This window comes from Hakea prostrata, chromosome 5, assembly GCF_041222555.1.
Source record: "Hakea prostrata isolate BN-2017 chromosome 5, UWA_Hpros_2, whole genome shotgun sequence".
Taxonomy (NCBI): Eukaryota; Viridiplantae; Streptophyta; class Magnoliopsida; order Proteales; family Proteaceae; genus Hakea; species Hakea prostrata.
In genome coordinates, this window is record NC_142604.1 from 57,851,823 (window position 1) to 57,865,357 (window position 13,535).

Consider the following 13,535-nt stretch of genomic DNA (forward strand, 5'->3'; position numbering starts at 1 on the left):
ATAATCTTTCGGACATTTTTCTGCCTACATTTACTGATGGTTCTCTTTTGAGAAGTTTTCAGTCCCTTTCCCTGAGTTACACCCTAGCACTAGTGTGATCTTTGAGTTATTCAATTTATTAGTTAGACCTTCTATTACTAACACACTTAGTCTCAATTTGGTTTTATTATCTATTTTCAATATTATCCTCATGTCTTAAGTTTAAAAATAATACCCATGAATCATATTTTCCCAAATTTTGTAAGAATTTATAAATCATAGATACTAGAGGAAGACGGAAAAAAATAAGCGAGCATATGATTTTCCGTACAAAGTTATTTTCATCATTTTGGAAAGTTTAACTTACCTCAATGCTTAACTGTAATTTCTGAATGACAGGGGGTGTAGTGATATATTTTTACCACCATATAGGGACTTAGTGACAAAATAAATAATTCAAAAGTAAGTGATTCTAATTTTTGGAGGAAATGTCAGGGGTGGTGCTGAAAATTTCCTTTCATTTTGCATCCGATTTCACAATTTGTGCTGCCAAAGCCCAACTCTAATATTGACTCGACGATTCTTTCGCCGGGACACCGGTCCTCTCGAATCGGTTGGCGGGTGTGTGAGTCCATTTTTCGATTTTTCAATGCCCTAGTTCTTTACACAAGCGTCTGCAAACGGTACAAATATTTGAAAATAAACCCGAACGATACATGCCATTCTAGTCTACTTCGTCAACTGAAATGGTTAAAAGAGAAACCTTCTAAATTTTCACCGGGAGAATCAATTAGCAGGGACCTGGGATCATGTCATGGCTGTTTGTTTCTGGGTTGCATTCAGTTTAAGGTTTTCATCCCCAGCCATTGCATAGGGAAAGCTTTTCCTGCTCAATTTGAAATGTCGAACGGATCTGTTAGTTCTTCAAAGTCAGGAGATGGTGATCGTGCCACACTTGGCCGGACTTTCAAGTATCTGTTGGGTTAGTTTAGCATTTATTTCTTATCTCAGTTTCAAAGTCTTTTGCTTTGCAATGATAAGGTTTAATAGTTTCTGTCTTGCTTCTGATCTCAGCCACGCAGTTCTTATCGAGGGGAATCCCTTTTATTTTCAATACATGGATCGTGAGACACCTTACGGCAGAGGACTATGCAGTACGACAAAATCTCTCTGCTACTTTATCATTCTGTTTATTAACGATTTCGTTTATTTTATTAAATCCCAGGAATGTATCTATCACCACAAAATCAGGTCGTTTTCCTTCCCTACCTCCGTTTGTTGTTTGAATTTCATCTCAGCCGGCGCAAAACATGGAGAATTCTATAATTCCTTTTTGCCCCGGGAACTGGGAAGTAGCCTGACCTGTAGCTCAGTTTCAAACTAGGTTTGTTTTTCCTTTTGGTGAATAATTAAGCTTTAGTTGACTTGTTAAACTACTGCACTGCATCAGTTTCTTGCAGTCTTTGAGAATATCAGTGGTGGTTGGTCATGTTGTTGTACTCCTTTTTTTTCTTTTCCGGGGTTAGAAATGTTGTGGTATTCAAAACCTTACTAATCTTGACTAGTTACATTTACTGGATATATATTCTCAATCATCGGTTACTTTAGGGCCTGTTTGGTTACATGAATCCAGAGATTTGAAATCTCTGGATTCATGAATCTGAGAATTATACCCGTTTGGTTGTAAAAATCTCTAGATTCATGAAATCTAGGAATTCACCTTTTTACACTAAAAACGTGAATCTGTAGATTTATGGGTAAGGGGTGAAATCCAGAGATTTCAAAAAAACTATACATTTGCACATTCACAAAAATCACGTCGATCAAATAGTTTTTTAGGATGAATCCAGAGATTTCATTTCACAAGCAAACATCTAATTTTATAAATTATAACTCCATAGATTTGAAATCTCTAGACTCATGTAACCAAACAGGTCCTTATATATTTCATCTGGGCAACCCTAAACTGAGCTATTGTATTAAATTATTTCTGAAGTTTCAAGGCAGCATCCTTCAATTCATTTAACCAATCTTGGCTTCCTTACATGAGTCCTGGGTTTTTTTTATTGGTAATGAAGGTTATATGGAATATTCTGATGCATGTGTCTGACTTCATACCCAAATGTTATATTTCCACTAAATCATCTTTCAATTCATTTTCTTTCTTTTGTCTCCTCCTTATGAAATGATTTTTTCTGTTTCTAAATCATTTCTTTTATCTTAATGGTGCAGCTTTATGCAGTACAATTTCATCTTTTTGTTACGTCTATCTTGTTTCTAAGTAGGGAGGGCTTTCGCCGAGCGTGCATGAGAGCAGATGTTCAGTGGTAATCTCTGTTGTCATATGTATATGATGCACAATGCCAGTTATTTCTGCTGTTGGTTTTCTCAGTTTTGGTTCAGACATGTTTCTTGTAGTTACCTCTGGCCATTGCTTTTGGTTTGGCTCACTGAGTTATTATTATTTTCTTTCCTAATTGCAATAGTTACACGTATATCCTCCCCTGTCACCATGGATGTTGCTTTAGTGGTCTACTTGTTGCACTTAGTGACTTAGTACACATTTACTAAAACCTGTAGTTGAATGGTAATAGGTGTGGCATGTTTGTGGCTACAGATGCAATGATTTGATTGCTCTAGTAGAATTGGCACTTAGGTTGCATTCAACCTTACTGTTTCGTAGGCACTTAGGTTGCATTCAACCTTACCGTTTCGTAATAAGTTATAAACCAAATAACCCCCCTCCCTCAATACTGTCCTCTTTAGTGTACCAAACCTTGCCTCATGGTTTTGAAGGCGCTCAACCTTACTGTTTGATCTAAATGCTGGGAAAAGGCATTTTGTTGACCATTTAAAAAAAAAACTTTTTGCTACTATATGGGAATCGTGATATTGCTGATGGTTCTGAGCACCTGGTTCAATTGATACTTATTCTAATGTATTTGCTAGGTAGATGTTGGCTTTTACTGTCCTATTCTGCAGGATCCTTTTCTCTTCTGTTCTTGTTACAAAAACTGTAACATTCGTTAAAAAAACAATTTTCATAAATCTATCCATACCATTTAAAAGATGCCAGTTTCCTCCTCCAGTGATGGTGCGCAGATGGGAGTCAATGCTGCAAGTCTGTTAAGAGTAGCATGGATGACCTTCCCAATTGGATTACTTTTTACATCTGTAGCATGCATATCTGTATTCTGGTGGCAGACACTAAACTTCACTGATTCCTACGGAAGAGCTATCTTAATTCATGGTACTTTCTGTTTTCCCTGTTCCATGTCTGTTAGGCCCCGTCTCTTTTCTTTATGCATTTTGGGGGTACTGTTGCTTGTATTTATTCGGTGGTCCAAACTTACTAAATGAGACCTACTATGGATTTCTTATGGCAGGATTTGCATGCATATTAGAGCTACTGGCAGAACCCTTGTACATTCTTTCACAGAATTTGCTACTTCTTAAATTACGTCTAGTGGTTGAGACTGTGGCAACTCTTTCACGTTGCATGACAACCTACTTCTTCATTGTCAAGCAGGTTAATATGGTGAGCTCAAAACATTTGGTCACCAAACTGATTTTTACTATTATTAGATATTGGGCATGATGTGCTTTCTATGTTTCTAATTTTTTTTTTGTGCATGTTATCTTCCCCCACTAACCCCCTGACACAGGAAAGAAAGAGAAGAATGCTTGAATATAAGAGGATAAAAAATCAGTTAGTAAAAGATCTCAAGATTTACTCAAAGATGGAATTGGTTCAACAGGGGAAGGTCTTTGAAGTTTTTTAATCTCTCAGCTTCATGCCCCGACTCTTTTGATTCAGCGGTTATGCCTGACATGGTTGCTGGATACAAGGAAAATTTCAAAAAAAGAGGCCTCTTGGGAGGAGGGGAAAAAAAGAAAGAAAGAAAGAAGAGGAAAGCAAAGTCGAGATAGAGAGAGATGTGAAATGAAACTAAGGAGAGGAGGTTGAAGTAACTGTGGCATTACCAAGGGAAGGTGAAGGTTGTGCTTGGTGTTTGTCAAGTGGTCACTTACTGAAAGCTTGGTTGTAATTCAGGTCTTGGAACCGAACTCTTGAATTAGGTATAAGGCTGCTTAATGCAGGAGCCTTGTGCACTGTGCACATGGGGATGGTGCGGATGCAGAAGAGGGAGGCGAATGCACTGTAAAGGAAGGAGGGGTGGTGTTGGTACTTGGGTGTCGGTGCTGATAGAGGAAAACTTTTAGGGTTTGTTCACTATAGTCATCCCAAATCCTCCACTGATAAATCTTGTTAAAAATCACGCTCTAAGAAATAAGAATCAAATCAGACGCAGGATTGAAGGAGAAAGCAAGGAAGAAGAAGAAGAAGAAGAACCAGCAGGTTTAGAACAACACTGTGCGATTCTGGATGAACTTCCCGGTTGGCCCTTTATTTATATGCTTCAACTCTCCAATTACAATATTGTAGGACCAGCAATTCTGTCCTCTAAAAAAAGATACATATATGACAGAGTATTCTGTCCAAAACAGAAAGTACGAAAATAGAAACAACTGAAAAATAGAAAGTATGAAAAGGGAACCTCCAGCTTGCACCATCTAATGAACTCCATGTTGCTTCATCTAATCCTTGCGCAACACTTTAACAAGTCTCTTATTCTTCCTAACTGCATCTCCTGCTCTTTTTGTTTTTTGTTTTTTGGGTGAGGTTCTTGGGTCCATATTAGAATCCTTTGCTGTTGTTGCTGCCTTTGAAGCCCATGTAACTCTAGTGTTCAAAGATCTGAAATAGAAGGAAACCACCCTTGCTCAACTCTCAAGGCAGCCATGCTTTGATAACAAGTTTCAAATTCAGCTGGTTCTGGCTGATATGAAGCTCCAAGTGATGAGTGGGAAGGGAAAAAAAGAAAGAAAGGAAGAACCAGTGATGGAAGAAAAACTGGAAGATTCTTTGGTCCTATTCTCATGTAACGAATTCACAATTGTGAATAAAGTTCTGAAATGCCCTTACTGATGACAATTCAATGTGTAGTTCCCATCAGATCCAGTTCCCATCAGATCCTCATAATAAACAAGTATTCCAGCTGTATAATGTGGCAAATCTGACTGTTGGATAGGATTAACCATGTTTCAAATTTTAGAGCCTAATTGTATCAAATAGCCTCCTGTGTATTGGCATGCATCCTTGGGTATGTTTTCAAGCCTACAATTCTTTGACCAATGTTGTGCACTCTCCCATACTCTTCGATTTTCAAAGCTCTATTTTTCCAGGTGGTGAATTCAGAATGGCATTAATCTATTCTTCTGGACTTTATTATGAATTACAAGCTAGTGGATATATGCTAAACATGCATAGATTGCCTTAGATATTGTGTATTTATATATTTGTTCTGGTAGGATTTTGATCTGATGGTCTGTGGTCTTTCCATGTTAGGTTTAGCATGTCTATAATTCATCTTCTCCTTTATTAAGTAATGCCATCTTCCACAGGGTTATGGCCGATACTAAAGTGGCTGTACTGCTCACCAATGTGAACTCATTAGTCCTTAAATGATAAAAACGAGCTCTTTCAATTGCAGCTTCTGCTAGGAGAGTTCATAAACCTCATAACCTAGAGGCACGGTCCTTGCATAATAAAGACCAGCTCTTTCAATTGCTGCGTCAGCTAGAGGAGTTCATAAACCCCTGACGTGAAGTAATAGTTCCTTTCTGGTTGTTGGTTGACCTTGTTGCTTGTCTGTTTTTACGTAGGTTGGTTGAAACATTTGCGTTTCCTCTAATGGCTAATTGGTCATTTATATATAGCTTCAGTTGAATGATGATTTACCTGTCTTTTTTGCAGGAAAAAGTGATTGTATTTGGATTGTCACAGACTGCATATGGAGCTTGTTTGTTCTTAGGATACTGGGGCTATTTTTTTCTCACTCGCCGGGTGAGAAGTTCAGATCTTTTCCCCTTCAGGTACATATCTATCAATAAAATGCTCATTTTAGTAATGTGTGTGCTTTTATATTGGCCACCCAATACATGATGGTGCCTTATATTATGGTGAAGAAAGTGAAAAGAACTGATTAAGGGGGAAATCCTGTGGAATCCTAACAGGGCTGGTTAGAAAATATTAAATGGAAGGGAAACCGTGGCAGCAAAATAAATTCACATGCAACTTGGACAAAATAACTGGAGTGGTATTGAATAATAGCCTAACTAATATGCAAGATTAAGCTACGATTCAATAGGGATACATGGGGTGGGGATCATGGCAGCATACTGCCATACTCCTAATTGTGTGCAAGTTTGTCAGAAGTTCCAAAAAAAGGACTGCTGTCCTAGTCCAGATATCTATAACTAACAATAGGAAGTCAGCAAATAACAATGTGATGATTTTTATAAGGGAAGCAGCAGAAGACAAAAGTATTTGTATCATGGAAGTAAATAGAAGGGAAATAACATACTCATAAAATATTTAGTTGGGATGTATTCCTTGCAGCTATATGACAACAGGAAATAATAATGGAAAGAGAAAGAAACAAGAAATTGCTAACACAATGTGATGGAAACACCTAGGGAAAACAATAGTAAATAAAGAAATTAAATGGAAAGAAAGGCAAAGGGTTTCCGTCAGAAGAAGAAAGAAAGAAAAGAAAAAGGGAAAGAACTAAGAAGAAGCTGCGGCAAGGGCTGTTGGACAGAAGAAAAGAAAGAGAGAGCACAGAAAAGAAAAGATAAGAGCGCAGCAAGGTGCTGCTGGACAGAAAGAAGGGGGGGATAACTGGTTTCATGCAAGAGATAAAAGAGGAAAGAAAAGGGGACTTGCCGAGACAGACAGAGGCTTGTGATTTAGAAACAAGAATTGTATGCAAGGTGAAATTTATAACTATTCTTTGTGATAGAAGATTGCAGAGACAGAAGAAATTGAAAAAGGTAGATGTCAAGTTTAGTTCACTTGCTTAGCAACATGAAAAGAGGGAAAAATCTGACAGAATTCGAAGAGGAATTGACCTGTCACAGTAATCATGATTCATGAATAGTGAAGAATATGAATTGAGATGGAAGATGGGAGAAGGAAATTCCTTCAGCCCACTTATGTCTCAATTGAAAATGTTATAAAACTATCTATAACTATTCAGTTATCAAACTTATTTTTTCATTTTATAATCTGTGTTCCTAGTTACCAAACAATTTTCTATTTTTAATCCAAAATGGTTTGTAGCAGTCCTTTTTTTTATTTTTTTATTTTTAAATCGGCAAAACGGTGGATAAAAATGATAGCAAAAAGAGCCTAATGTCCTATTTTGTTAGAGTTAAATTAGGAGTTTGAATTAGGTTAGAACTCTAGCTTATTATGTATCAATAAGCTCCATGGTAACATATCTCGCTCTTGAGGGCAATCTTGCCCTTGAGAAAAAGCGAGATCTCGCTGGAGTTGGCGAGATCTCACTTGTGATGTGGTATTTTTCCTAGGCCAACTCGAGGGCCCATCTTAGGGGGTTTTAAGGGTCAGGTTGGGCTAAGCGTTGGTGGTGGCCGTAGATTATTGAGAAAATAACCCTAAGTATGTGTTCTAACTCGACCCTAAATTTGAAATTGAAAGGTTGCAGGAATGAACATGTGAGGTTTTAAAACAAGAAATATAAAACCATTAGGACATATAATGAAAAGCAGGTGATATGATACATCATTTAACATCCATATGAATACATAAGAATATCACATTCTTGATGGGGGAAAATTTTACCTTGGTTGAAACTCCTTCAAATGGCCTTGTTTGATCTTCTTTTCTTCCTATACATGTGCTAAACCATGCTTAGGAGTGTTGCAGGTCAAGATCTGGTGACAATCCAACAAAAAATCTGGCAAAAAAATCAAGTTTGTAAGTTGTCGGCAAGATGGGAGGCGAGACAGGTCAAGATGAGACTGAATCTCAACCTGTCTTGCTTGAGTTTTGGGATTTAAAGGGCTGATTGGACCGAGATCTTGACTCGACTGAGATCTTAGTCAAGATTGGTACTTTTCTGGACTCAACCTTGAACTCGTCTCGCCATGGCCAATAAGCAAGATCACGAGTGAGATCTTGCAAGATCTCTGACCATGATAAGCGGTGGGAAGGAACTCACTTTGATATGACTAATACAGCTTTTCAGTTTAAGTATTCTCTTGTGTTTTGCTACTACAACTATGTATGTTCAATTTGGAAGGGCAAGATTGAAAAGAAGCTAAGATATATGGTTAAATCAAGCTTAACTTCTTGCTACAGTTGAATTGACAACCTACAAATTCCATCTCCATTCAATCCAAAGCTCCACAAGGCTCCCCATTCAGATATCCATCAGCTTACTGTACATTTTTATATCACCCTTTTTTATTCTTGAATTTTCAGACTTTTTAAGAGACCCAAGATTCAATTTCAGATTACATTAATATAGCCGTTAGATCTGTGCTGCACTTTAATAGGTACATCATCTCCCCAACCCCAGTGACCTTAGATCCTAGTTTGATCCTATTCTGACCATCCAATTCCAAGACATAAATATTTTCTTGGATTGTTGTACTCCGGGAAACCCCCAAAACAAGAACTCCCCTATTGTGCTAATTGTTAATTACACTTCATAAGTCTCGAAACAGAAGAAAAAACCCATGCTTATGCAAACCTATGTCAATTCATAATAAGACATGATAAAAACATGAATCAGCATACAATACAACCATTCTTTATAATAGCAATACTAGTATAATTCCCTCAGCAGTCATCATATACATACACATATCCAGTCAATGTATTAAACATGTATCAATACATAATGAATTTCTCACCTTAGATTAACAGTATCTTCCTTCTGTATTTGTGAAGGTGCCAAGGCAGCTGAGGGAGTGTTGCCTAGGTGACTAGGCAACACCTGGATGCCCAGAACCATAGAAGGGCCTGAAACCTGGCAACCATGCTTCTTTTCCTCCCTATTCTCTGAAATTCCTTTTATCTTCAATGTTCTGGCAACTCAAACATGTAACTCTCATTTCCTGTTATTAAATATTCATTTAACATACACGAATGTTAAGTTAAAGTGCCTATCAAGTTCCCAACAATTTGAATACTTCACTGATCCATAAATTTCATTCTATCTACCTAAAGAACTTGGTCATATTCTTTAGTCCAGAACTTCTTTATCAAATTCCTACTCTTATTCATGGTTTAATGACTCCTTACTTTTGATTTAACAGAACTAAATGAAATCTGTATTCATATTAAAAATGACAACCCTATCTATTTTCTTCTTCAATTCTTTGTTGTTTTTTTCTTTCTAACTTGGAACATTGTTTGTCTTCGGATCTCATTTTATTCAAACAACCCTTTTAGAACAGGGTTCTAAGATTGAAAACTGCAGTTAATTAGGAAAAAAAGATCTCCCTTATTTTTGTCAAGAGAAATTACAGGTACATGTACAAGGAGAGGAGAGATATTCTCCCCAACAAACTAGGAATCCCTAAAAACAAGGGTTACAATAATTTAGGTCTCTGAAGAAAAGAAACTAAACCTAAATAGGAGTCAATTTAGCTGTAACCGACTCCCTTTATTCTAGGAATAACATTCCCTCATCCTACTGAATTTAAGCTTCCCTAAAATACCTTATCAATCATGGAATTCCACACTCCCCCTCAAGCTAGGTGTAGATGTTAAGTAGACCTAGCTTGCAATTAAGTATCCCAAACATCTTCTTGGGCACGGCCTTAGTTAGAATATCTGCAACTTGTTGACAAGTTGGGATGTATATAAATGATATCATGCCTGTCTCTATCTTCTCTTTCACAAAATGCCGGTCGATCTCCATGTGTTTTGTCCTATCATGAAGCACTGGATTCTTTGCTATGCTGATCGCGGATTGATTGTCACAGAACATTTTATTGGTTCGTCCATCTGGATTTTTAGTTCAGTTAATATCCTCTTAAGCCATATTCCTTCACGTATCCTATGAGCCAATGCTCTGAATTTTGCTTTTGCACTACTTTGAGACACAACTGTTTACTTCTTGCTTCGCCAAGTGATCAGATTTCCCTAGACATATGTGCAATATCCTGAGGTTGATTGTCTATCAGTTACAGATCCTGCCCAATCTACATCAGTAAAGATCTTGACATCTGTCTTCTGTCTTCTTGAAAAACAATCCAAGATCAGGTGTCATCTTTAAGTACTTCAATGTCCTGTAAACTGCCTCCATGTGCTCCTCAGTTGGTTGGTTCATGAACTGACTTACCACGCTTACAGCGAAACATATGTCTGGCCTGGTATGTGAGAGATAAATGAGTTTCCCAACCAATCTTTCGTACCTTGCTTTATCATGGGTGCACTTTCACCTTTGCTTCCCAATTTTGAATTGGAATCCATAAGAGTATCAACAGGCTTGCATCCAAGCATCCCGGTTTCTTTTAAAAGATCTAGTACATACTTGCGCTGTGGGACTGAGATTCCTTTCCTTAACCGTGCTATCTCCATGCCAAGTAAGTACTTGAGATTGCCTAAATCTTTGATCTCAAACTCTTTTGCCAGAAAACTTTTGAGTAGTTGTAGTTCATTATCATGATCTCCAGTTAGTACAGTATCATTTGCATACTCAATGAGTATTGCCCTTTTTCCTTTTGGTGAGTGCTTAACAAACATAGTGTGATCTATTTGACATTGATCATATCCAAATAGTTTCACTGCTCTTGTGAACCTGTCAAACCAAGCCTTTGGTGACTGCTTTAACCCTTACAATGACTTTTTGAGTTTGCAGACTTTGTTGGTGGTTGCTTGAGTTTCAAACCCAGGTGGTATCTCCATGTATACTTCCTTCTCTAGCTCCATTAAGAAATGCATTTTTTATATCTAGTTGACATAAAGGCTAGTTAAGATTGGCAGTGAGTGAAAACAACATTGACAGTATTTAGTTTGGCTACAGGGGCGAAAGTTCCATGGTAGACGATCCCATAGGATTGAGTGAAACCTTTAGCAACTAATCTCACTTTAAATCTGTTGATACTCCCATCTGCATTTTGTTTGACTATGAAAATCCACTTGCAACCAATAGGGTTTCTTTTCCTAATGGTAAATCAGATATCTCTCAGGTTCCATTCTTTTTAATGCATGAATTTCTTCCCAGATAGCTGTCTTCCATTCTGGTACTTTGAGAGCTTCATGAATAAAACCTGGAATCTGTATTTTGTCAAGATTGCTGATAAAGGCATGGTAACTATGTGACAGACCTGAAAAAACAAAATTCTGAACAGGATGATCAGTACACAGCTGTTTTCTTTTTCTCAAAGCAATAGGCCTATCATTAATAAGAGAATTGATTTGAACACATTTTGTACCACTGTTACTTGATGAACTTTGTGGTTCTAGAACCGGATTGGATTCATGACCTTGATCAGATATCTGCAGCTCTTTCCCTTTTCGGGTCTTGTCTCTGCTAGAGTAGACACGAAACTCATTGATAGCTGCAGGTTGTGATTTTTGGGGTGTTTGAGACTCAGTTTTAGATAGTTGTGATTGTTGGGGTGTTTGAGACTCAGTTTCAGATTCACTTTGAACAATTGGAACACTTGGGTTAGGAAGTTGTGGATCAGGTTTTTGCTGAAATGAATTTTCTGATTTAGATTCAGTTTGGATATGGTTATAAGATGGACTCGTATTTCTCAGAGATGATGGGTCACTAGACTCAATATCCCAAAGCTGATATTCCTGATTCACATTATCCCCCGGAATATTAGTTTTGTAGAAAGGTGTTTGTTCGAAGAAAGAGACATCCATAGAATTGTAAAATTTTCAGGTGGTTGGGGAATAACACTTATAGCCTTTTTGGTTTGAGGAGTACCCCACAAAAATGCATTTGATTGCTCTTGGATCAAGTTTGCTCCTATGTTGTGTATGAATGTGAACAAATACAATACAACCAAATATTCTTGTAGGAAGAACTTGGTGGGTGTTCGGATAGGATTGAAGAAGAACTTGGTGCGGTGTTTGGAACTTCAAAACTCTAGAAGGCATCCTATTTATGAGATAGGCAGCAGTCAAAATGGCTTCCCCCCAAAAAAATATAGGAACATTTGTTGTAAACGTTAGGGATTGAGCCAGAAGGTGTCTATTCTTTCTCTCGGCAACCCCATTTTGTTGGGGTGTATCAACACGAACTCACATGAATAATCCCTTGGCTTGTAAAGTATTCCCCTAGAATGGTGTCAAAATACTCTCTTGCATTGTCGTTTTTTAACACTTGAATTCTGGTTTGAATTTGTTTCTGAATCATAGTGTTAAACTGCTTAAAGACAGACCTGACTTCAGATTTTTCTTCCATTAGAAAATAGAAACAACCATGTGACTCTAGTGTGATCGTCAACAACAGATACAAACCATCTATTACCAGTTTGGTTTTTGACTCTAGAAGGTCCCCATACATCACTGTGTATCATAGAAAAAGGATGTGATGCCTTATATGGAATGCTAGGGTAGGAACTACGAGTATATTTTGAGAATTGCCACACTTCACATTGAAAAAATTTAGGACTTTTATTTCTGAACAAAGAGGGAAACGTCTTTTGAAGATAGACGAGGTTAGGAACTTAGGATGTCCTCGATGATAGTAAAATAACATTATATCACAATCCTTTTTTGAACTAGAAAGGGAGAAAGGGAATTTTTACTGATGTGGTTTGTAGACTGAAGTCACTGAACACACACTGCATTGTGAGTTTGCCCTCCAGAAGTTTCCTTGACTTGTAGAAGGAAAAGACCTGAGCATATTCTAGCATTGCCAATCGTCCTCCCCGACTCCAAAACTTGAAATTCACAAGTATTTGGGAAGAATTTAGCAACACAATTAAGATCTCGAGTAGTCTACTAACTGATAAAAGATGCAGTCCAATTTCAGAACATGAAGAACATAGTTTAGGGAGTTTAGAGTGAGATCCTTTGAGATAATGATAGAACCTATTCCCGCCACTTTAGAGAGAGATCCATATGCTTATTTTACTGTGAGATTCTCATAGCATGGGCTGTACTCGTGGAAGAGGTTTGCATCTCCAATCATATGATTTGATGCCCCATACAATCCACGAGTCTTGTTTTTCTGAATTTGCAATCGGTGCACATAAGAAGTTACCTTTTTGTGCTAAATATCGCGTGAGTGAAGAAGGGCAATGCTGCTTGTAAAGCTATTTCGTCGAGTGCGCGATCATGATAGGACTCAAGGAAGAAGCCCCGGCTAACTTTGTGCCAACAGCCGCGGTTAGACCGGGGGGGGGCAAGTGTTCTTCAGAATGATTGGGCGTAAAGGGCATGTAGGCGGTAAATCGAGTTGAAAGTGAAAGTCGCCAAAAACTAGCGGAATGCTCTCGGAACCAATTCACTTGAGTGAGACAAAGGAGAGTGGAATTTTGTGTGTAGGGTTGAAATCAGGAGATCTAAAAAGGAAGGCCAAAAGTGAAGGCAACTCTCTGGGCCCCTACTGACGCTGGGGTGAGCATGGGGAGTGAATAGGATTAGATACCCTGGTAGTCCATGCCGTAAACGATGAGTGCCCTTGGTCTACGCGGATCAGGGGCCCAGCTAA

General features: G+C 38.0%; 1 protein-coding gene across 3 annotated transcripts in view; it reads left to right on the forward strand.

Moving 5' to 3' along the window:
• The first annotated feature begins 475 nt into the window (after positions 1-475).
• LOC149016768 (lipid transporter) overlaps positions 476-13,535 on the forward strand; it is a 42,633-nt gene continuing 29,573 nt past the window's right edge. The window contains exons 1-6 of one of the 3 annotated variants that reach the window (XM_089154842.1): positions 476-961; positions 1,054-1,133; positions 2,212-2,306; positions 3,069-3,229; positions 3,366-3,517; positions 5,798-5,916. In XM_089154842.1, coding sequence (XP_089010968.1) covers positions 880-961; positions 1,054-1,133; positions 2,212-2,306; positions 3,069-3,229; positions 3,366-3,517; positions 5,798-5,916 — 689 coding nt within the window. In that variant the 5' untranslated portion in view covers positions 476-879. The other 2 variants (XM_089154843.1, XM_089154844.1) reach the window with 2 other exon arrangements.